At 38.3% G+C, this 26,381-nt stretch overlaps 1 protein-coding gene across 1 annotated transcript in view; it reads right to left on the bottom strand.

The window, feature by feature from the left end:
* The window catches only part of LOC131079761 (probable sphingolipid transporter spinster homolog 2), a 262,535-nt gene that overhangs the window by 172,364 nt on the left and 63,790 nt on the right, over nt 1-26,381 (bottom strand). The window contains exons 4-6 of the mRNA XM_058017801.2: nt 25,601-25,705; nt 25,437-25,512; nt 24,876-24,950 (exon numbers count right to left, since the gene is read on the bottom strand). Of these exons, the coding sequence (XP_057873784.1) occupies nt 24,876-24,950; nt 25,437-25,512; nt 25,601-25,705 (256 nt within the window). The remainder of the gene's footprint in view (nt 1-24,875; nt 24,951-25,436; nt 25,513-25,600; nt 25,706-26,381) is intronic.

Below are 26,381 nucleotides of genomic sequence, written 5' to 3'. Positions count from 1 at the left end.
GGCAGGCCTAAGCGGATGGTGGAAAGTGGTATCGCTCAGGCAACAGGATTTCCCCCATGTGTGCAAAATTATGAGCTAGTAGTTGAGGCTGCCCGACATTATCAACCAGAGACTAGATTGGTGGTTCTAGAAAATATGGTGCTAGCTGACTTCACACCTGAGGCCATTGGCAATGCATTTGACATCCCATTCCCGAATAATCCCATTGCTACAACCATAGATGAAGCACAAGTTGCTTACGACATGAACCCTGCTAAATGCAGGACATTGATAAACGAAGAATGGTATAAGGAGAGAAGGCCTCCGAGTATTAGAATCAATAAAAAGACCCCCAGAAGCGACTTTCATAACGAGCATGGTGACATGGTCACCTAACTCAGCCAAGTTATGGGAGTCCCTCAGTCTAACCTTTTTGAAGAGTGGATGTTCTACTTTACGGAGCAGGTCTTTGTCGGGAAATCCAAGTTCGACTGGGCTCAGATCATCAGTGATAATATTCATACACAGCTGGTCGAGCTTGAAGAAAAGAAGTACTTCACCATGACCTCCTACCTAGTTTATATGTTCGTCCGACACCAGCCGCTGACAGGATTAATCAAGAAGGGTGAAATCAGGAACGGGCCCAATCAGGTAAAGGTGTACGACTGCCATCCTCAACTACATTACTATGACATAGCTCAGAGGGAAAAGAACAACCCTGCTTATGCAATTGGTCAATATGAGCGTGTCAATGATGCCTTTACAATGCGCCTAGTCAGGTTGATGCAGGGGGGATTGCACATAAGGCTCTCAGAGCAGGCTACCATTTTGGTACAAAAATACGGCGCCTGGTTTATTCAATTCCCTAGGTTCACCTATATCCGGATAGTCGGCTTTGAGGGAGCTCCATTCCGACTTCCATGCTATCCAGCAAACAAAGTAGTTCTTATGGAAGTTGCAAGGCAAGCACATCCAGCGGGCAGCTTACTCAGAGATAAGAAGCAACCCGGATTCACCTTCCCTATGATTTTGGGTAACCTTGATGTGCATTTCAAGAATTCAATGCAGGCTGATGAGTCACTTGCTGAGTTAGCATCTTATGGCCTACAAGAACATTTCCCAAGGAAATGTTTTGATCATGACAATTTGGCAAAAAGAGCCTATGGCAGGCGCTAGAGAGCAAAGGAATCAATTGACGACTATTGAAAAAATTGTTCTGATGACTATGAGGTCCGACGGCGTGAGTATTCCAGGCTAAGTGTCCAACAGATGCGGCTTTATGAGTACCGTCGGGTCCCAGATCAAGTGACAAATTCTGGCAATTGCTTGCAAGTTCAAGAGTTTGAGGCAGTAAAGTACCTCTTGCTAGGCATTGATTGGTCTCGGGATCCGATTACTGATTTTGAGGCAGTTATGGCAGCTCCAGGAAGGTACACCGATCATTGGTTACACCAACAGATTGAGAGACTAACCCATGAAGGAATTCAATTTACATACCATATGATGGGCAGTCTCGATTCCCAGTCTTCGGAAGATGAGGGAACCTCAAGTGCACCGAAGGAAGAGGTTGAGAAACCCGAAAAGAGGAAGAAAGCCAGAGCTAATAGAGAGACTTGGACGTCAAAAAGGACTAGAAGGGAAAAGATCCCTATTAGAAGGCCAGAAGTCAATTCGCCATCCAAGGACCCCAATTCCGAGGATGATATAGTTGAACTTTACTATATACCTGCTCCGCCCTCCCAGAGCGATGTTGATGCATTCGAGGCTAATAATCCTCCGGCACAAGATGAGCTAGATGCAAAGGTAAGGATCATTGGTTCGAGTGAACCTGGAAATCAAGTTGAGGAAGGAGAAATTCCGCCTAATCAAGAGGCTGATATGCATGAACTCACCCAGGGGAGTCGGCATGAATTACAACTGAATAGTGCCGGCAAAGATGACACCACCGTCGAAGGAGAACGAAAGGCGGATGAGACCCACAAGCCCGACAGAACTGAAGAGCAACCATCACAAGGGGATACCCGACAGTTGTTCAGTGAGGTAGGGGAGAACTCAACTATAATTAAAGGGTTGGATACTGCATTTGTTCCTTCTATGACAGATCAATTGTAGATAGGCAGTGAGCCAACTGAGACCTCTAAGAAGCAAAGTGGGAATTTGGCCATAACATCCGAGCAGACCATACCTCAAGATTGGTTAGTTGCTCGTGCACAGCGGAAGGCATCCACCAAGCCACCTATCGACTTGGAGGATATTTTCTCTCGCATAGGGGAAACAAAGTCCAAAGGGAAGAAAAAGCCCAAGACCTGCTCCCGAATCACCAAGGATGAGCAGAGGAACTGCACCAGCCATATCGCTACCCCACCTGTCGATAAGCCAGCAGATCAAATTGTGTTGGCCAATTATAGCATTACAACCGTCCCGATAGGGTGAGCCACCAAACAGCAAGAAAGGGAGGAGTTCAAGGACTACATGCAAAATATGCTCAGGCAACTCGACGAAATAACTGCTAAGAGAAACATGTACCGAGTTCGTGCTGAGCAGGCTGAGGGGTATATTGATCACCTGCTAAAACCATTGCAACACACCCCTGAATCCCATGTCCCCCCATTGGCATTGGCACAAAGGACTACCACAGAGTTTGAAGGAGTACTTGATACCGCCAAAGCTGTCAAGGAATGGATTCGAGACATTAAGGAAAAGGGAGAGCAGATCATTGAAGATGTAAAGAAAATGGCCCACCACCGAGAGACCATTCTGGTCAAATTGTTCGAGGTAAAGAGGGAATGTCTCAGGGTTCATGAGGTGGTTGGTACAACTCTCCCCCTCATGAGGGCTCTTTTTTGGACCCACGCGCAGATTCCCACATTGTCCGCTATCTTGGATCCCTATGACATCAGCATCTTTAAAGAATGGTACTGGACTGCCACCATGAAGAATGAAACAAAAGATACCATTAATAAAGAGCAGGAGGAATACGAGGAAATCTTGAAAAACATGAGGGATCTTGGTGGAAGGATCCTCCGATCAATGGTTCTAGGCTGGAAAAATAGTTTGTCTGATGACTAAGTACAACCAGATTGGGAGGATAGATTGAGAATTGATAAGGTCGCATACTCCACGGAGGACCTGGAGTTTGCCAATGGATTGCATTCAGACATTTTATGTTTTGAGGCTCATCGGTCCGACTGGAAGGATGGGTTAAAGCATGTAGATCGCCACTTGGAGGGTATGCAATACAAAATACGCCATACTCCTATGCCTCAAAGCATGGTGTTGTTCCAGCTATGCATCATATTTCAAGACTATGTTCGGGCAGAACGTGCGGCCGGTCGGGACCTCTGGAAGGAATATTTGCACGCCAAGGATGAATTTCTTGAAAAAGGGTCTACAGCAGAAAAGGAGAAAGTGCTTTCATAAAGTGCAAAATTCTTTTAAAATCTTAAAAAGCACTTTTTGGCCATAAAGTTCATTTCTAACTGCCAAAACAGTTGTAAATCTTGAGCTCCGTGCATGTGCACTTTTTGAGCTGCTTTTTTGGTAGTTATTAATTACCTTTTTGGGTAGTTATTATATCTCCTTTGGTACTATGTTGTATTGATGAATCTAGGCCACTTGTTTTGTTTTAATCTTGGCCATTCATCTAAGTTTTGAAACTCTATTTAAAGGGGTTGGTTTTCCCTTATTTTGGTAAGAAGTCTAACATTGTTGCTGAAACTCTAGCGAAATTCATGCAGAATTAATGGAAATTAAAGTTGTCTTATTTCTTTGTGAATGCATGGTCTCCTTCTTCACCATTTAATATTCTTGTTATGCATTTTGCTTTCAGATAGTATTTTTGGATAATATTTGATAGAAACCTTGGTGTTCATACCATTAAGGATTTGGTTGATTGCTATTCCCCTTGCATGGTTACTCTGAACCCATTTATGTGCTTAGTTCGGTTGTTAAACATCAAATGAATGGATGTCAAGTTCTGCGTTTATATTTAGTAGCATGAAAATTCAACTCCCTTTGAAGATTGCACTAGATTTTACAACATTGTGCTTTATTAGCTGATAATGTTAAATCTGGTTTTTTTGAGGTTTCCGTCTATTTTCTTGAATATGTTATCTTAGATAGATTAATTAGATATTCTCTATCTCTTTTCCCTTCCCTTTTCCCCTTTTTTTATCAAAAAGAAACCATACAGTCAAGCTGAGATAGTATCAATCCAGGCAAAATCAGATGATATAGGACTGTTGAACTTTAGGGAACTCGTTCGAAACTGATTTCGTGTAACCTTAAGTCCCCTTTGTGTTTCCAGCAAAACACATCAAACTGCTAAGCTATCTTGCAATCAAGACCTGACAACCAAAACATTGAGGTCATCCCCATTGATCAAAATTTACACAGCATTAGGGATTTCCTTATCTCAAGAGAGGATAGGATTCTTAGCATTTCTATTATGCGTTGGCCGGATGAAGTCGTAAGTTCAGCGATTTTAGGCACGTCAACAATTACCCTTGGTTAAAATCTTTGGGAACAATATAAATTAATGTGCAAAAGAAGTTCATGAAGCTTTATTATAGGAGGATAAAAGTTACATTACAAGATATTACACATAATGAAGACCAAAGGGAAATTAAGGTTGCAAAAGTTCAAGAAGCAACTAAAGAGTGCACCAAAGAATCAAAGGATAAACAATAGGATCTATATATCAAGAAAAAAGAGGAAAAGGTTTGTTCTCTTTCTTGAGTCAACAAATAATGAAGGATCAAAAGATGGTTCTAGAGGTAGCAAAGGGTGCAATATAGAAATCCACATCATTGTGAGAGGCAAGAACCATGGAGGCATGATAGTACAAGAATTCAGCAATCCAATCACTATGGATTTACATGGATTCAAAGAAGCAATTATAAGAATCAATGCATCATAGAAGTAATGGCTAATCATGGCAAACAACAAGGATGTACTATGATGAGAATGGAATCAGATGGGTGCAACAAAGTGTGGATCACGGATGGGATCTAAGTACTTGCAAGCATGGTTCAAAGACCCGACGAGTACTCGCAAATTTCTACACCGCATGAGTGACTCGCAAGTTAACTTGCAAGGTGCTACTATGATTTGCTTGTTGAAATGTCATGGATAATTTGTTGAAAAAACACACAAAACTCACCCGAACTTGCTAGAAATGAAAACGCGACTTGCACACTATTTTGATGCAATTTACACACAATTTTTGACGTGATAAAAAGGGTTCTTCTCGACACAGGTGAAACACAATTTACACGCGATTTTGATGTGATTTTTTCACTTTGAAAACCCTACAATTGACCCCGCAAATACATAGCAACTTTCACATCGATTTTGACAAAAATCTCACAAGTTCGATTTTTTTTCTCTCTTTTATAAGCATAATTTTTTTAGTTCTTTGAGTTTGGTTGTGACATTTGACATTATGTTTGCCAATTTCATTTGATTGGAAGTTCTACAACCTTTTTATCAAATCCGTTTAGTGCATATCTTTCTATAAGCATAATCCATGAGAATCAAGATAATATTGATTTTGGACATTCCTTCTATTGTTTTTGCCTATATCTAGCTACCTTATTTCTACTCAACCACCTGTGCTCAAGTAGGGAGGACTCGAGTGTAATCATTTTGTGTATATCCTGCAATAAAGGTATTCCATGAGATTACATTTCTTGAAGGATTCTATTAACAATTTATTTTAGTTTAGTTTGTGACTTGGGTTCAAAATTTGGGTAGTTTAACGTATTTGTAATTTATTTGCATGACGTGAAGTATGAGTTGATACTATTTTGTTATTAGATGATTATCATAACACAGCATAGTTTATCTTTCAACTCATTATTTTAATTTTCTTTTGGGTAGTTATCAAATCTGAATGTAATTTTGAAATAGTCTTAAATGTTAGGTAAATATGTTAACACCATAAATTGCAGAGAAGAAAAATCGCAGCTGTTTTTAAAATTGAATGGATAGTGGAGTATATTCCACCACACCATTGTTAGCAATTTAGCAGTTTATATATGTCCGATAAAAAACATTGGGTGGTTCTATCACACTTTAATTATGAAGTTTTTTTATTATGTCCAAAAAGAAATTCACTATTTTTTGTTGCTATCAATATTGTAGGTTAATATATAATCACAATGGCAACTGGCTCTACATCTGGTTAGGATTCAACAAGTCCAAGACAACCTGTAGGAACGAGACCCCCTAATAGCCATGACCCCACTTGGATATATGGCACAATGGTACCAATACAAGGGAGCATTATTTGTACTCGGTGCACAAAGAATCTTAGTGGAGGCATCAATCACCTCCAATACCATCTTGTAGGCATTCCTTGTTGTGATGCCAAGGAATGTACAGTAGCCCTTGATAAGGTGAAACAAGAGATGATACCCCTTCTTGCAGCACTAGATGAAAAGAAATTGGAGAGCGCAAAGACACAAGAAGCCATACAAGAATTGCTCCTAATTTGTCAAGAGAACCTGAGGTGGATATGCAACGCATAGTGGGTTCTAGTCGGGGTCCACGTATACACATCCCATCCTCCTCATACACTTCGAGCAAAGTCCAGCTTTATGTGCCTAGAAATTAATGAGGATAACAACCATCATTGGAAGCTAGTGGGATGAAAAGGGAGGCACACAAAGAAGCAGATAAGGCTTGTGCAAATTTTTGGTATTATAACAACTTTCTATAATGTCCCCTTCTTGCACCTAGTTAGTTTGGTTTCCCATTTGTTGACATGTAGCTAGGTCGGATCCCTAGCAAGGGCCCACCTAGTCTTGGAATTGCTAATTGGCCTTTCGGCCTTAGCAATTTTCCATAAAATGCGCAGCTTATATGTTTAATACAAAGGTATTGGTCTAGCCCTAAATAAGCAACTTGTAATTAAATAGGACTGACCCTATTCTTGGCGTCAAATCAATAAGGCTGACTTGAGGTCTTTTAGGTAGCCTTACCTCATATATATTCAATTGTCTTGTAGTCTTTCATACAAAAAAAATGAACATATGCAATTCGCAGTAAGCGAACTTGTGCTTGGGGGTGACGATAAGACCTTATCGTCTATGGTTGGGAAGGCAACAATATGATGTTTGCCTGCGGTGAACAAGCACAGCCCGAAAAGTCAACATGGTATCAGAGCTTCGACTTTCCTAAATTGCAGATTTAGTCGGATGCGGCCTGGGCGAGTTGCAATCGCAGTGTGAGAATCTCAATGTTCGCTTGGCAATCACCGTATAGTCAAGGGTAAATCGCATTTCGAGTTTAGTGATCATAGTCGCAAGGTACTCACAGTCGTTGTGGATTGCATTAGCATTATCCGCATGGTGGTCGTGGCTTCGCAGCCCCGTGATCATTGCAGAGTATTCACGGAGTATTCGCAATGGACATTGGGGTATATCCAAATCATCGCGGGATCATCGTAGTGACCGTGTTAGTGATGTTCGCGGTGTATTCGCATTTGCATCCGCAGTGTGTTCACATTATCGCATAATCATGATCGCATTTCAAGTTTTGTATTCGCCGTGTTCAAAATGAATCGCAGAAGTGTATGCATTGTTTGCGACCATTGGCAGCCGCATTCGCAGGGTGACTGCCAGACATTGCAATCGCCATATTCACCTGGAGGCGTAAATGCAGGGAGGAAGCCACTATTCCTCACCGCTTGGTATATTTGCCTTGTTTTGCACGATCATGGTGCTCAAGATATTCGCAGGGAGCCGTGTTCACAGTGTGAGCCATGGATGGTTATAGTCGCGCAGCAAGGAGGTGTCCACGGACATGTTTATAATCCGCACCGTGATCACCATGAGAAAATTCGCATTTTTATCACCGAGCTTGAACCAGATTCAGGTCGTGATGGAGTTATCATGTTTGCCAGGATTCGTGGAGGCATCAATGTCGCAGTGGTGATCGTAGCAGGCGTATTCACACATGGAGGCCGCATCTACCGTAAGGTGATATCAATAATCACAGTGCATCGAGGGGGCGTATGGAGACTCATCTCGATACACGGAGATCGCAAAGGTGGTGACCGCAGGTTACTCACGGTGATCTCATTGATCGTAGGGTGTATCTGTGTATGATCACAGGGGTATGTCCGCAGTATTTGCCTCATCATAGTCATTCAGAATTGGAAGGATGGTCGTTGCCGCAATGCTCGCCGAGAGCCATATTCACGGTGTTTGTATGCGCAATAGCCCCGAAAGGAGTTCGTTGTATTCGCATTTGAATGGGTCGCAATATAAGAAATTGGCAATCGCAGAATATGATCACAATGCGTGGTCGACATTCTTGATCGTTTGTCGATTACAATGAAAGCATTTGATGGCTTGGCATGTTGACGCCACCAAGATGGAGATAGACGATGAGCAATGGCGAGGGCTGAAGGCCACGCAGCCATCTTCGCTAGATACTTCAGTATGACTAGAAGCTTCGATACTGAGCCAGAACGTTGGTTGAAGACCAACCTAGAAAGAGATAAGTATTCATATGGTTGAATAGATTTTGTTAAATCATGTATGATTTCAGTATTGACATTTCGACTTCATGTTTTGAGGTAATTCTCAGGGTCAAGGGGTGTAGGCTATTCAGAAAGTTCACCGTCATGCACATTGTTTGACCATCAACAACTTTGGTTGTTATGCCAACATTCTGAGCATCGTCACTAAGCTGAAGGTAGATGGCAAGAGCCAAAGGCCACTCAGCCACCAGAGAGTCATGAAACAACTTAAGGACGCGGGTAAAAGAGATAAGTTTTATATATGCTTGTATCATGTTCATGCTATTATTAATCATGTTTGATTCTAATAGTGATGTCAATAAGTCTTAAACTATTATGCTTCAGAGGGAGCTTGGAATAGGCATGAGAGCCTATACAAGTTTTCAGCTCATTTCCTTACTTAAAGAGATGACTGACGATATGTCATTATTGTATGGATCCCTTCGTAGAAAGTAAAAGTAAAGGAAAAGGAAATTTAGCATTCTTCTGATTTATGAAAATCCTATGATTGTTTTCCCTAATAGGATTCTTATATTATGTATCTCATTTCAAGGATTAAGAGGGAGTCCTACATTCCCTACAATCCTCAGTAAATTCTAGATGGAAGATTTGACAATATTCGGTAAGCTTAGGATTTTGTAAGAATTAGCATTAGAATTTGAAATGAAGTAACTAGGTCTAATGCATTTCCTTCTAGGATTAGAAGTATGACAAAGATCTAACTAAATCAATTAATGTTTTGAAAAGATTTAGAATGATGGATTGCAAACCTATGTCTACTCCTATGGAAACTAACTTGAAAGGTTGAGTATCTTTGCGGCTAACTCTGATTTTGCAGATCCATTTGAGTACAAACAGTTGATTGGATCCTTGATGTATCTAGTTAACACCAGACCTGACACCTGTTATGCAGTGAGTGCTCTCAGCCAATGTCCATTCTTCGCTTGTGTGCAAGAATGGAAGGTTCCATTCTATGCTTGTGTGCTAGATGGAAAATTGTAATTATGTAAAAACCCACTTGTGTATTACACTTTCTATGCTTGTGTGCTAGGTGGAAGATGTAATTCTATGCTTGTGTGCTAGATGGAACTCTAAAGGTTCTAATTACGTATTCATTTTCTTCCCTAGTTAAGAGGGAGTGTTGTTTGTAACTAGGCTAAGAAAAAGGGGGATTCGGATTGCCTAAGGTAACATCCGAATCCATAAAGGGCTGGGCCCTTTTGCCAAAGGGTAATGTGTAGAGCTGGACCCTTCACGCCATAGAAGATAGCGTGTTCCTAAATAGGGCCAGCCCTATAATGAACACGCCACACTCAAATCAAATTGGCACCAAAATATATATTTAAATAAGCCAACTTAAAAGGGTATATGCACCATATAAATAAAGGCTATTTGGCAAGTTTAAACACAATCATTCATTCATGATCTTAGCGAAATTCATCTGCCTCTTGGTGTGCGAAAATAATCAGTGAACTTGGCGAATTTATCCAAGGAAGATATAGCGAATTTTGGTGCTCCTTATTGCTGTTAGATGGTGCGTTAAAGTGCAGACCTGAGAGACTCATTCTTGCAGACCTGAAGCAAACTTGAAAGTGCAGATTCAGTTGTAATGAAAGAGCAGACCTGGTGAATATAGAAGTGCAGACCTGGTGAATATAGAAGTGCAGACCTGGTGTATTAAAAGGGGCAGATCTGATTCATTCAAGTGTGCACTTTTGGAGGTTTTCCCAGGGTAATTGAGTTGGTCTCTTGTGCACTTGTTTTCTTTCTTTCATTTACTTGATTATCATTTACTTAATGTTAATCTGAAATTAAATACTGAAAGTCTGATTGCTGGTCTAAGACACAAAAATTTATTCCAACCTGAGAGACATTTGCAAGGCACAGTTGGTTATGGGCTGAAGTATTCACTCAATACTGTCATCACCTTGGAAGGTTACTCTAATTCGGATTGGGTAGGAAGTGTCACAGTCAAGAAGACCACTTCAGGCATTTTGTTTCAGTTTGGGATCCACAGTGATCTCTTGGGCCTACAGAAAATAGTCCTCAGTTGCACTGAGTACTGCTGAAGCTGAGTATATTGCAGCAAATGTTGCCACTAGAGAAGCAGTGTGGCTTCATAAACTTCTTGCTGATTTGTTTGGACAACCTTGGGAACCCACAGTCATTCATTGTGACAATCAGAGTTGTATGAAGATGTCTGTCAATCCAGTGTTTCATGACAGGTCAAAGCATGTGGAGACTCATTCAAGATATGGTACAAAGAGGTGCCATACAGTTGAAATACATCAGCACAGATGAACAAGCCTCTTGCTAGAGTGAAGTATGAATATTTCAGAGATACTCTTGGTGTTGTGGAAGGTGTTGTGGAAAACACAACTTTGATTGAGAGGGAGTATCAACCCTAGTGATACATTTAATTGTATCTTCCACCCTCTGCGGGCAATGCAAGGTGGTGTTGTATTCTTCTCTAAAGAGAAGATTGAGGTGAAAATCCTCTTCCACTCTCTGTGGAGAATGCAAGGTGGAGCCATCCTCTGCGGGAAATGCAAGATGGTAGTTATCCTTCTCGGGGAGAAGGTTGAAAGATCCCTTCCACCCTCTGCGGGCAATGCAAGGTGGATCCATCCTCTACGGGCAATGCAAGATGGATATCATGGAAGAAGTCCATGATGTGTATTTATATATTTGTATGTATACTCACTTTTTGCAGGTGTGCATAGTAAGATTTTGGATCCATCCTCTGCGGGCAATGCAAGATGGATAGCATGGAAGAAGTCCATGATGTATTTTTCTGATTCAGGTATGCTTGATGAATATCATAGATGTGGATTACATGATGCATATCATTTCATGATGTAGAACGTCATTTGGTTTTCATGGGAGCAGCCATGATGTGACTTGCTTATTTGGAAGTATCCTCCCTAGCTAAGAGGGAGTGTTGACATGTAGCTAGGTCGGATCCCTAGCGAGGGTCGACCTAGTCTTGGAATTGCTAATTGGCCTTTCGGCCTTAGCAATTCTCCATAAAATGTGCAGCTTATATGTTTAATACAAAGCTATTGGTCTGGCCCTAAATAAGTAACTTGTAATTAAATAGGACTGACCCTATTCTTGGCATCAAATCAGTAAGGCCGACTTGAGGTCTTTTAGGTAGCCTTACCTCATATATATTCAATTGTCTTCTAGTCTTTCATACAAAAAAAATGAACATATGCAATTCGCAATAAGCGAACTTGTGCTTGGGGGTGACGATAAGACCTTATTGTCTATGGTTGGGAAGGCAACAATCTGATGTTTGCCTGCGGTGAACAAGCACAGCCCAGAAGGTCAACACCATTAGCCTATTTACAGGTTCCCATATGCTAAGTGGACCTGGTTAGGGGACTCAGTGTTCTATGGAGAACTCTAGCAGGTGATTTTAGTGCATTCCAGCAGAATTTCTATTTTTAGCACTTGGCCTCAGTCTCGTTTCCTCTCAACTCAGAATGAAGTGATTTTGAATTCAATGCCTTGGTGAGTTCTAAGGTTGGATAAAATTATGATTAATATTTAATTATTATTCTAAGGTTTGATAAAATTATGAATAAGGTAACTTCATAGCTTAAAGGATAAAGTGACATAAAGTGTTCATAAGGTCCCCAAAATGCTATGGCTAAGGGGGACATAACTTGTGTTTATAAAAATCATTTTATGTCCCTAGAAGGGTACACCGAGGTGAGAGGTATATCTTAATGTTTAATAGGAGAAATGTGAGGGAAAAGAAATTCAAATTTCAGGTGTGTTGCCCTATTTCTTCCCTCCACATAATATGTGAGTTTTTGGCTCTCATTTGAGTATTCTGATTTGACAACTTAAGGAGATGCTGCTGGAATAAACTCTGAGAGCTCTCTTGTTCCTGGTTGATAGTTAAAACCCTCCTCAGTGTTGCTGTTTTTGGTGGTGAAACATCCAACCTAGCTGGTTGATGTGATTACATTCAGTTTTCAGTGATTTTTGGCTTGCAGGTTATGACATGGTTTTGAAAATAATGAAGGTCTTTGAGGTTTTCTGATATGGGTATTCAGTTTTTTATGTAGTGTGTTCAATTTAAGAGTGTTGTTCAAGTTTTGTGGTGTTTAGATACTTTTTCAGTGTGCTGGTCTTCATTTTCAAAAATACAGAAATCCATGTTTTTGCTCGTAACTCTTGGAGGGGGGATATTTTCTTCTATGTATTGATTCATGCTATTTTCCTAGCCTAGGCAACTCAAAACAATATGTCATTTGGAGTATCTTGTGGAGAAATGAATTTTAAAATCAAATCGCCCCTTTAGACCTGAGCACCACTTTCCTTCCTTGGCACATGGGAGATTTAGAGGTTCAAATCTGCATTTTGTCTGGGTTACTTGCTCTAGAGGTATTGGGGTGGATAGAATGGTTTGGAGCTGATTAAGACTGTTTTGCGAGAGAGTTATATAACTTGTGAATTTTCTAGAGGAATCACCCCTGCTGGTTGAAGTCCAGTTTATTGCAGAAATTTCTAAATTTCATTTGGCAAGCTGGAAATATCTCTTTCAATGTGTTTGACTACATTTTTGGGACTGGTTATTGCTCAGGAGATTTCTGATTTGTTTGTAGCTTGAGAGACATGTTCTATGATTTAATGTTCATTTAAGACAATGCCTAATGACAATAGAGTTTATTTTGGTGAAAGCTGATTATCATTCCCTGTGATCATATTCCAGGTCTGCACCTTGTATTTCATCTTATTTCTGGCTTGTAATTGAAGTTAATGAAGTTTTGATAGTGGACTTCTTTAGACGCATAATATTTTCTATTCTATCTTCCAATGCAATGTGTTCTATGTAAGAATCTTGTTTGGGAACGAAATCTGAAAATAAAAATCAGCAAACAGTTCATTGCTATCAAACACTTGCAAACATTTCAAAAAAACCAGGTCTGCATATTACACCTTCCCTTCAACATAGCAAATAATACATATTGGGAGTGTTTGTTGACAGCATTGACAGTTGCAGGAAAAAGGTACAGGGCCCCCACCCGAAAAGATTTAAGTGGCAAGTTGCTCAAAGATGTTACTGTAGATGCAAAACAAACTGTGGAGGATGAAAAGAAGCAATGGCAAAAGTTTGGATGTTCAATTCTTTCAAATGGGTGGACAGATGGAAGGAACCACACTCTCATCGATTTTTTAGAGCTTCAAATGGTGAGTTGGTTTTTATGAAATCAATTTAAGTCTCCAACATAATAAAAAGTGCAGAAAAATTGAGCTCGATGTTGGAGGAGGTTGTTTTAGAGGTGGGCATAGAAAATATTGTCCAAGTTGTTACTGTCAATTATGAGGCATTTAGAAGATTACTTCAAGGGAAGCATCCAACACTTTTTTGGACTGCTCATGCAGCTCATTGCCTTGACCTACTTTTGAAGGACATAGGCCAAATTGTTTGGGTGTTAATTTTAAAAGGGAAAAAATCATGTCAAAATTCTGTTTTTCCCTCATCATGGTTCTATCCTACATTTTTCCTATGTTTTAGTGTTTTCTAGTCTGTCTTCCCTAGCACACATTTTTCTTAGCGAGTTTAAGCAAGTTTCTGGCAGGTTTTCAGCATTGTCCAACCCACAAGTCATTCGCAAAACCCTGGAAATCGCAATTACTCACCAACTCAATGACTACTTGCCAAGTTTGCAATCTCTCTCTCTCTCTCTCTCTCTCTCTCTCTCTCTCTCTCTCTCTCTCTCTCTCTCTCTATATATATATATATATATATATATACACTAAGTTGCCGGTTCGGGTTCGGGTTCGAGAACCCAGTTCGCCAATTCAGCAAAATTTTGAAAAGGGTATTGGGTTCAATTTGGGTTCATTAGTACAAAAACAATATAAAAACTATATATTAAGATTAGAATGTCAAATGGCTGTTGGCATTACAGTAAGAAAGATTGCTGATATTCAATAAGGATATTGAGAAGGTTGTTGAAGATTATTGATATAACTAAAGAAGGATGGTAACTATCTTTATAACATTATTTTGTCATTGATGTCAAGAAATTGATTATCTGATTTAGTATGATGTTGCCATATCTTGAGAAGATTGATTAGAAGAGAATTAAGATGTCGGTAAAAGACACAGAAAGAATGTGATGAATAAAGGGAGGAATAAGTTATTCAATGGGCAAATATTACCAAGTTAGACAATGATGAGATCATTATGTTTAGATTGTTTTGATATCCTACATATGTTGTTGATTGTAAGGTTAATACTATACTATGCAACCAAGAAAGGAACCTAGTCAGTAAACCCTAAGGTTATCGATATCGGTTAATGAAGGCGAAATGTCTACCGAGTAAAGTTTAGTAGTTACCGAGTTACAACCAAGTTATGGCAGTGCGCATGGGATGGATAAAAGCATCATTTAATGAAGGACAATGATTAGCTGAAGATGTATAAATGATTGGTATGCCGTGTATGAAGTTTGTTAAGGATCTATGGCAAAGGAAAATCGGTAGGAAGATCTACAGCGCAGATTGAACCGCAATAACCTTATGCAAGTTCCAAGATGGGAATGCAAGTCCCGAGGTAAAACGTTTTCAGATCGAAAGGATACATTGAACCTAGTCAAGTTTGAAGATCTGATGGCTAAGATTGATCATGAGAATTGTGATCAAGGAGATTTAGCGGTTAGCAATTGTTTATAAATAAGGAATTCTTGATAAACAATGTATGCGGGCAAGTGTATGCACAAGGATGCTACATAGTGATTACCGAGCACAGAAGCTTGAAGACCTGTTTGAATAACAGAGTAGAGAGCCTAATAGAGGGACAAGATAAGTCCTATGACTAGATTGTTTTGAGCAAATAAGAATCTACTTTAGCATTTTAGATGTGAAGTTGCAGATAGATTTTATTACTGTTATTTTGTAAGTGACAGAAAATCTCTTAACCGAGTGGACTTAACAGTCTTACATGTAAACCCTCTAGCAAGGTAACATTCTAAATGAGTGTTTGAAATCGTTTAACAAGGTCACTTCTAACAAAGTGAAGATCCTAACAGATCTGAGGGAAATCCCTTAACCGGGTCACATCTAGCAATGTGTTTGTAATCTTTAACAGGATTTGTTTTAACCGAGCATACTCTAGAAGAGTATATTTCTTAGTGGGTCCGAAATCCCACAGTGGTTTTTCCCTATTTGGGTTTCCACGTTAAATCTGGTGTTATGAGTGTTGTTATGATTATGTGTTCTTAAGTTTGCATGTTTAACAGTTTTTGGTTAAGTTGCTGAAGTATAAGTTACCAAGGTTGAATCTGTTGATTTTATGGAAGTTTAAGTTTGTATGATTCACCCCCCCCCCTCCCCCCCCACCTCATCTTGTTAGCTATTGGCATCTGTACTTTACATTAAGTATCAGTACTAACAATGGCATCATATAAACAACAAAACCACCATAAACTTGTTAGATCTTGTCTATGACTTACAACTGAAGAAGTGTTAAATGTATATAAATCATATCAGACTACTGATGATCATGAAAGTGGCATGGGAATAAGAAGCTAATTTCAATTTAGCTTATGTTTATTTTAGGAGAAGATTGGGACACTAAATCTGTGTGGAAATCAGCTATTCTATTAAAAGTATTGTGTATATCCCAAATTGTAAGGTCTGATACAAGTTCAGGGATGTCTGCATTCAGCAAGTCCAGCTACTTAAGTGTGTAAATCATAAGTCAGCTCAGGGAACTGAATATTTTTGTTGTTTTTCATAAGCTGAGGATTGTAAATTAGAATGAGTTAATGCATGGGTATTCTAATGTTGTGATTGAGCACTGCTCCAGTACATTGTATAAGGTTAACAATTTATGTTGTTGTTCTTAATAATTTTAAATCTTAAACTCGCATGATAACTTGCAAAACAATCACACAAATCTGCAAGTCTGAAACACATATCTCTACAAACAAGAAACCCTCATTGCTATAAACTTTATAAAATTTTGCAAAAAAAATAGTAAATTTGGGTGCCCAGGTGTCCAGGTTCGCCTTGAGTTCGCCCCAAACAAACCAGCTCACCCAAGCACGAACCCTAGATGGACCTGTTGTTGTGCGTTTTATTATCCACCGAATACAGAATAAAATGTCTAAAGACAGTCTATCCTCTCTTGAACAAAATCACCCCATATGCTAACATTGCAAGTAGATCATATGGCGATTCCAAGGTTTCTTTTGTCAAGTCTTGACATGTGGATAAGCTCAATTGGCATTGTGATATGCTGGTACTACACAAAGAGACTTACGCTTGGCTCATTCAATTCACAATGAAGCTCTATCATTTGGGTCTTGGATCATGGACTTCAAGAAAATTGAAAAGGAGATAAAGGTTTAAAAGTTCTAATCTATTCCGAAGAATTCAAGAGACGGTATTGACTTGATGAACTAATAGCCACGCTTTGCTTCGCCACGCTAGGACAACTACACAAAGTGGGTGCAATCTTCAAGGGATGTGCTTATGATTTTCATGTCATGAATAACTACCATCAATATCGAACAATATTTATCCAAACAGAAGTTAAGCATCCACAAAGTAAGCTCAGACTAACTTTCAAAAAGAACAAAAATCATCTATTCATCATAAGTATGAGCGGAAGATTTACCAAAAATCAATACTTATCAAATCTCGCATTCGTCTAACATACATAAAATGAAATCTAAACTATCATGAGGGATAAGAACCATGCAAACTCCAAAATAAGAGAAGTAATCACCATCAATTCATACAATGCATTGCTCATTACTTTGGCAGTCACAAACAACACTTTTCTTATCTCAACATGTTTTGCAACATGCTCCCATGTTTTACAAATGAGGAGTGAGCTCAATTTATAGGCTCTTCAATTACAATTCAATGGCCAGCATTGATTTCGAATCAACAGTCAAGATTACAAAATAAAACCCTAATTAGGGTTTGTTACAAATAACTACCCCTCCACCAATGAGAAAATTACATTTGGGGACACTTGTCCTTCTTGCTAAATATAAACCAATAATAAAATAGAAGGTTGTTGCATTGTGGAGCATGCCTTCTAGAAGCCTCTGTGGATGAAGTCAAGTTCATTGAACTTGGACATGTTGACTTGGAACAATTTGATTGGTTGGAAGATGATGAGGCACCACCTCAGTGTGTTGGATTTCCTCCTTGATTCCTCTGTTCTTCTTCCACGTACTTGCCTTAGAATATCTTTCCTTGCTGACGACTTTGTCCTTTGCGCTTGCTTCTTCCTGGCTTTTGAGATTTTGATCTCTTCTTCTCACTTGCATTTAAATCTTTGAGGCTTGGAAGTCTAGATGTTTGGACTTGAAGTTATTAAAATTTTCTTTCCTAATTGCTTTGAAATTCTTTCAAGTGCTCTGAATTTGGAGAAGAATTCCTCTATGCTTTCACCACAATAGAGGAAATTAGAATTTTTTCTGTGAATTATTTCCCATACTTAGTTAAATTTTGGCTATTCGATTTCATTTTGGAACACCTTCATGTGGACCTTTCAACTTCAGCCAGGATTTTGGTCATCTCTATGCTCGGACGAACTTTGCCTATGGATTTGCCTTCAATTCTGAATTTGGCTTGTGTTAAGTAGGACAGACTCCATCCTTGGACAAGGATTTCATTCATTTTCTCTTTACTTTTCTCTTTACTCTTCTTCATTCTTCGTATTTTCTTTCCAACACTTAGTTGAAATTTGACTCTTTTGTTGTGGAAAACTCCACACTTAGCCACTTTTTTGTTTCCTCTTGGCAAATTCCAACACTTGGGTCGGACTTTGGAAATTCCTTTCCTTCCTTGAACTTGGAGAGAGAGAAACCTTTCACTTTGGAGAAGTTCGATCCTTTTTAGCATCTTTACATTCTTGGTAGATTCATCGAACCTAGTCTCCTTCTCATCTTCCTCAAAATGGCAACTCAATCCCTTCAAAAGATTTCAAAAGAAAGTTTATAATTCTGCTCTTGGCACCACTTCACACTTAGCCAACTTGTCTTCATCTTGGTCCTGTGTTGGCAAGGAATTTCTTAAAAATTCATGTGTTCAAAAATTTTCTCTGTGTTGGGCAAATAATTCTAAGAGTTGGATAAATTTTTTGACTTCCAAACCTAGTTTAACCTTCATTCATGGCGGACCTTGCCATGTGTTGTGCCATTTCACCTTTATCTTTGAAAGATTTATTACTTTGTCATGCCATTTTCTCTCTCTTCTTGGCGAACTTTGCCATGTTTCATATCAAACTTACCTCATGCTTGGCGGACTTTACCACTTGTCATGCCATCTTCTCCGAAGTGTCAAGGCGGACTTCATGATTGTTTTGCCATTTTGACCAAGTGCTAGGCAAAGTTCATCATAGGCTTGATATTTTCTTTCCTTTGGTATGGCAAACTTGATGATTGTCCAGCCATGCCTTACTTGACCTTTTACATGCCATCTACCTTGGGCGGACTTTGCTTGGCTTAAGCCATTCTTCTTTCTTCCTTGGGCGGACTTGGCTGCTGGTTGGACAATTTGCTTTCATCATGGGCGAACTTTGAATGATCTTGGAATCAAGTGTCAAGGTGGAGTTCATGATCATTTGGCCATCTTCTCTGCTTTTGCCATCGCGAACTTGGTGATAGGTTGGACATTTCTTGATTTTGGCCTTGGCGAAGTTGACCATTGTTTGGACGTTTTGAATTTATAGCATGACGGACTTCATGCCATTCTTACCAAGTGTTGGGCAGAGTTTGAATGTTTCATGCCATCATGGGCGGACTTTACATGGTATAAGCAGTTCCTTTGGGGGGCGGACTTTGACATAGTTTGGGCATGGCCAACTCCCCTTGGGCGGTTTCGCTTCTTGCTTATTAGGGAATTTCCTCGACACAACCAAATTTTGAAATTTTATTCTCCAAGGTATCAACACAGCCAATTTTCTGATTGTTTTTTTTTGTTGGACCTTGAACTTGTCCAAGACGTTGCCATCTCCATTTGAACTTGTCCAAGGCGTTGCCATCTCCCCTTGAACTTGTCCAAGACGTTGCCATCTGCATTTGAACTTGTCCAAGGCATTGCCATCTCCATTTGAACTTGTCCAACTTTTTGGCATAGACACTTAATGGATTTTCTTGCTCAACAGTTCATGTTTGTCTGGAACATCTCGATCGACGCCCTGTCTGATGATTTCTCCTTGCTTTTCATACTTGGAGATACAATTTTTTTTATTTCGAAGACAGGAACCCTATTGCCATGACCTGAGTGACCCAATCCTAAGTCAACTTTCAAAAAAGTTGAAAAAAGCAAGCGAAAAAGTTGCTTCTCGAATTGGTCCCAAAGTGCCAAAAAGCAAAAAAGCAGAATCCCACAAATATAGGAAGTTGTCAGAATTGACCCTAAGCAGTTGCGTTTTTTCCGTTTTCGTCCTTCGGGCCTTCAAAGCACATTGATGGCATCTAAACACCATTCTGAGCATGATTCTTTAACTGACTTGGATGACCATCTGAAAAATCTAACTCATTGCAAAAAGACTAGAGATTAGCATTGCAACGCCAAGGCAAAACCCTAAAAAGCAAAAACAGGGGGTCCCCATTTGCAATGGTGGGATGTGTGAAAAGGTCACAACAGAACCCAAAGGCGAACCGGACCGGAACCCAAACTCGAACCAAATCGGATCAGTACCAGGCCCTGAACTTGGCAAACCCTACAACTTAGTGTGTGTGTGTGTGTGTATAAAATCACCCATGGGTTCTTCAATTGATGAGAGATCATACCAAGAGAAGAGAGCTTGTGTGATCAAGTGCTACAAGGTTTGCAACTAATTTTCTAGCATTGCAAAGTATTACTAGTTTATTGACTCCCTTGAAGCAAATGTTTGTGAGTCAACCATGTGTAGACTCAACCAATTAAAAGAAAGCTGATGGAGAAAGGATCACAAAAATAAATTTTGATGGTGATTTTGCAATAAGAGCAATAGAGATTGTCAAGGTGACTTCAACTTAATTTAATTTTCAAATTGAATACTTTATTTTTAAAATTTAAAAGTATTGTGTTTCATTACAAGTTGTAATTTAAATTTGATTCTACTTTATACTTTGTCATCCAAACTATCATAGGGGGAATGCAAATAGATTTGCCCTTATTTGGGAGATCATTAGTTGGAGGTGGGACAATCAAGTCCAACAACCCATTCATGCAGCGGGGTACTATCTCAACCCCAAGTTCTTCTTTGATAGCTTCACAAATGCTAATGGGGAGGTTACGAGGAGATATCCAAATGTATTAAGAGGATGACACCTACAAATGCAATGACAGACCTCATCTTTTTAGAGTTGCAGAATATTAGGCAACTAGGGACAGGTTGTTTTCTTTACAATTAGCTATACGAGGAAGAGAAACCCAAACACCAAGTAAGAAAAAGTGAAGCCTTAGATCTTGCAAGTTATAAATGACAATTGTTATTAGAATATTGTTTATTTACAAAAACTTGAATATCTTATTTGCAGGTTCTTGGTGGGAAGATTGGAGTGGAAATACCCCAAATTTGCAAAGGCTAGCGCTTCAAATTTATCTCAACCTTCTCATGCTTCTGGCTATGAGCACAGTTGGAATTTGTTTGATGCCATTCACATGAAGAAGCGTAATAAGTTGACTCAAGAACACCTCAATAATCTTGTTTTGTGCAATACAACCTTCAGCTTTGCACAAGAGAGGTGCAAGACCAGCCAAACAAACTTATGAATTTGGATGAGATTGATCCCTACAATGATTGGACCGTGCAAGATGATGAGGCCTCCTTGTTTATAGAGGATGAGATTGTCAATTTTGAGATGCTAGCTATGGAGGATGTGGCTACAACAGAAGCAATGGAGATTGTATTCGATGACACTGATATGGTGGAGAAGAAGCCACTACCATCTACCAACAAGTTAGAGCCATAACAATCTTCTACGCCAAGCAAGGAGCCACAACCGAGTGCAAGGACCATATCCTCCACCTCCCAATTTTTCACTAGGTTGGGCAAGAGGAAAATGTAAAAACTTGTAATGTTCAACTTGCCTAGATATGAAATATATGATGATGATTTTTAAAGACCATCATCATAAATTCATAATAGTTATTAGTTAGTTGCAATCTATTCTATCCACCATCCGACTTAACACGATGCTGCCATTTTGTAATTCATATGTATTCAAGAATCAAATTTAAAAGAAAACACTTACTCATGGTTTTTTAGACCCATTTTGTAATTGAATTTTGCAAAAAAAAAAACTGATTTTATAAGATATTTTAGTACTTTTTAAGTTGTCGAGTTTTTGTCGAGTCAAAAAATTTCGGCTTACCAAGTCCAAAATTGCGAACTTTTCCATCCAGATAAAAGCACAATGAAGATCACCTATGGATGGTTGGATGATAGGACATGGCAGCATATTTACAATGACTTGCAATGATCTTACTATTTAGCTTCTTCTCATTTTTTGAGGATGAAAAATATCAAGGAGGAATGGCAAACTATGTATCTAGGGATATGATATTATAATGTATTTAGGCAGATTGAGATGCCAACATGTGGCACATCCTTTAAGTTAGTTATATTGGGTCATGAATTATGTTAGCCTGTTAGGTAATTGGGAGGCCTACATATAGTGGTTTACCCCTCCATTATATTATTCAGATATCTATATAAAGAAAGTGAATATCATTGTAAAAAAATGCGTTGAGTATGATGTTGTGTTTGGGATCTCTTGGCCATTACCATGGAGTGGCTTCTTCCATAAGAAGTATTATATTGTTCATCGATGGAGAGACAATTGATGGAGACAGTCAAAGACAACTTAAACACTAAAAGGGATAACATAGATTACAAAGCTTGTAGAGGAGTAAAAAACATGCTCTATAGGATTTCAGCTAATTGCATGAAATCTCTACCCGAAAACAAATGACGTGAAGCCATTCACAGATAGACCAATTGCATAAGAACTAACATAGACTCAATTATTCCATTCATGAAATGTGTACAATGTATATAATGAAGTTGCATTTATAGAAAATACAAGGAAAGATGGGGATGACAACTCACTCTTGAAAAATAGAGAGATTCTTGTAAGGAAGAAGTTGATAATTCATTCTCCAAAAGGAAGTTGACACGTCATTCTCCAAAGAAAGAAACATAACTAGATCTTAAGTAGAAAAATTGTTTGTGTAAGCTTAGCATAAGGACTAATAAATGCACGATTATATCACCAAATATAACACCAACATCGTTGATGAAGTAGTTTGTGAGTCATGATGCTTTGCATAGTTGTAAACAAGATCATTAGTATCACCAAATAATGTGTCATCCATGGAAACAACTAGCAAGCTGTCATCAAATAACTACAAAAGAGATTGCCGCGCAGTATAAGGGAATTTAGTGTCTTCAATGTGATGTAATAATTTCATGGAAGTGTCTCACAAAGAATACCATAAACAATGTCACACTTATTTAAGGCACTTAGCATGCTTACAAAAATTGATTGGTGGTGGAACATGTCCCAAAGGATAGGGATAAAGACCCTACTAATTGACAAGAGTTCCATAGGTCCACAAAAAGTTGTAACACTATATGCCTAGTGTTGTGTGCACAAAATGAGAGGCACTCAAAATGGCCTTAAAGATACACCCCTAAAAAATCTGGCACTTAATAGAAAACTGTGTTCCCAAATCAAATGCTTGTAAATATATAAATTTTGATTTTGGATATTATGTTTTGGAAATCAAAACAAGAAGCCAAGAGTATATTTTTGAAGAAAAAATGAGAATAAAACAAAAACATCAATGCAAAATACACAAAAAATTACATATTTTGCACACTTCAACAAAACAATAGTCGAAAACAAGTCCACGTGCAAGAACATAGCTCTAGAAGTTTAAAAAACAAAAATGACTCAACAAATGTATAATAAAAGAAAAACTAAAAATTCTAGGAAAAGAAGCCACAATTATCTAAAAGAAGATTAACACTACATAGCCATTGAAAAATAGCATGAGTTGAATAAAATTTGATCCCAATTGAAGTTTGGATGGATGAGAACAAACTCTCTAAAGTTCAAGTGTCAAACAAAAATTCAAATCCCCATAGGCAAGGATTGCCTCAAGGAAGTGATGACATCATGCTGATGTCAAAGGGTTATTATACAAGTCAACATGACATGTAAGGGCCAATACAAATTGTTGACTAGATGTACAGATGATGAGACAAGTCAAGGATGACATGGCAGTTGGCATACCATTGCTATTGTCGCAGGTGTCTAACATGTCAGTGAACTAGTCTATATGGTCCTGATAAGTGGCAAAGATGGTCGTGCAATCCTACTACACTGCGACTAAGTTGCCAATGTAGCAAAGAATACTCTTGGAGACATTTCATTAAAAAAATATTCCAATTGCAACTAAGTTGCCAATGTAGCAAAGAAAACTCTTGGAGATATTTCATTAACAAAATATTCCAATAGTCATCGGCGGCAAACTATTTTATAAAATATTGTTGTCAAGTGGCGGCTACATAGCAATAGTCCAACAATGGCAAGGTAGTAGCTAAAGTGGCAATGGTGTTTGGGTGACAAAATTCATTTGTCATTCATGAAGTGTGTACTATAAATGCAATTGAGTTGCCTTTATAGAAAAGAAAATATAAGGAGATCTCCAAAAAAGAGAGATTCTCCTAAGGAATAAGTTGACCTCGTTATTCAAAAAAGAAGTATAACTAAGCCTAAGTAAATAAATTACCTAAGTACCCTCCATATAAGGTGTAATAAATGCATTACACCAACATGCTCCCTAGAGGAAACAACCAAATTTACATGTCCAGTTTAATGACTAAGACAGTTCATTTTAACTTTATAAATTTTTGAAACTGATAGTGTTAATGTAGATCACAGCTACTATCCTATATCCACATAACCATGCAACCTGATTTTAAAAATGTTGTTCCTGCTCCCATGTGATGGCCATATCACCCTATAACTGTGGCAAGATGTAAGACTAGTTATGAAGGCTCAAGAATGGATATTTCTAACATGGATTTACATACATTCCCATATGATTTAAAATTTAAATAGTCATGTTTTTGTTGAGCTCTTATTTCTCAAACTATGTAGCAAATGTAGACTCTGAAGCACAATCACGTAAATTTTCTTTCCCTTTGTGAAAGTAAATAATATTACAATACCCCACACTTGATATATTATTGTGCATGATGTTCCAATTTTTGCATAAACATATATGAAAAGAAATTCCGAGTATATTTAAGTTTCACCAAATAAAATTATACAGTAATGAAGGAGAGAAAGAATAGAAAATCAAAGACATGTATGATCCTTACCAGCCCTCCATACACATAACCAATGGCAATTCCTGTTGGTATGCACATATAAAAAATTGAAAGCCAAGCTGTTTTCTGAATCCATAAAACAAGTAAATATTAGGAAACATTGATTAACTTACTAAGGAAATCTATCAGATTAAAAAAAATATATACGATTAATGCAGCAGCCAAGATAACTGTTCCCCTGTGAGTTTATAAATGAGTAAAGAAACAATTATGCACATCTTCCTCATTTAATGCATCCTCAAAAGCCAGTAAGGCAAGAATATAAAGGTGACTGCCATTGAGGCTCTACAAAATTATTTATGGTTTATAGTGTATACCATTTTCCAGTGACTTTACGCAGAAGCATATTAAAATCTATTATGAAGGAGACACCCATGAGCTAAAACTAATCACAGTATACATCTAATTTATCTGGACTCGAATGCAAAAATATTCACGGATTCCCAGCATCCTAATTGACACAATATGCAAACACCAAACAAATTTTCCTTTCTCACAGACAAACAATCCTCTTCCTTCACATTATCTGAACAACACAAACATTAAACAAACCTGATCAGGAGGAGCATTATCATCAATAAATGGTGCTGCAAGACTGATGAATGATGCCTCTCCAACACCAACCAACCTGTAAAAAGACATCAATTAGCAACCTTTATGGAAAAGCTGATACTTGAATCTTAGCATATAGATGCAACACAATGAGCAATACTTACATGCGGAAAAATGTTATGGACCAGAAATCAAATGAACAACCACAGCCAACTGTAGCAAAAGTCCACACAGATAAGCCAACTCCAATTAGCCTGAATGGATTGTGTCTGCATACATGTTCAAACAGTTAAATCCAAGCAAAAGATAAAAATTCTTACTGATTTCCAACAAGTAACGTGAACTATATTAAGTCCATGAAATACAACAAGAATGTGAACTTGTCTAAGATTAACAGTTTAAATATAGATAACAGAAACTTATGCATTTCCTTTTAATTTTCTATTTTCTTTCATCACAGTATGTGGTAGCTAAGAACTACATTATCATAAAAAATATTATAAATACAAACTTAAATAAGATTAAAGATAAAATGCACAACAGGTGTTCTTGCAAAAATTAGAGAGAAGGAATTTGTAAACAGATATGGCAGATAGACACTCAGGCAGATCAATACATAAGTACTGAGGTCAAACAGAAGATTAGGATGATTAAATAAACTGTGCTCGTAGTAACATAAACTTCAAGAATACCTCTATCAGGCATGAAGTAGTCAAGGCAAAGTCAATAATATAAATAATAAACACTTTTAAGATTTTCAAACTGCTAGAAAATTCAGTCCCTTAATTGATTGGCAATTGCTCTGATGACAAAGATTGGAGCTAAACGAGATTCAAAACAAGTGTTGAGTAGACGTGAAATGTTTAGCAATATTTTGCTTCCTAAATGAAACATTAGTTTAAATTTTGTTTGTGAATGAAAACACAATGAACATCTTTCATAAAA

The sequence above is a fragment of the Cryptomeria japonica genome, chromosome 6 (assembly GCF_030272615.1).
Source record: "Cryptomeria japonica chromosome 6, Sugi_1.0, whole genome shotgun sequence".
Lineage (NCBI taxonomy): Eukaryota > Viridiplantae > Streptophyta > Pinopsida > Cupressales > Cupressaceae > Cryptomeria > Cryptomeria japonica.
The sequence above is the reverse complement of the archived record's forward strand: the minus strand, read 5'-3'. Positions and strand labels throughout refer to the sequence as shown.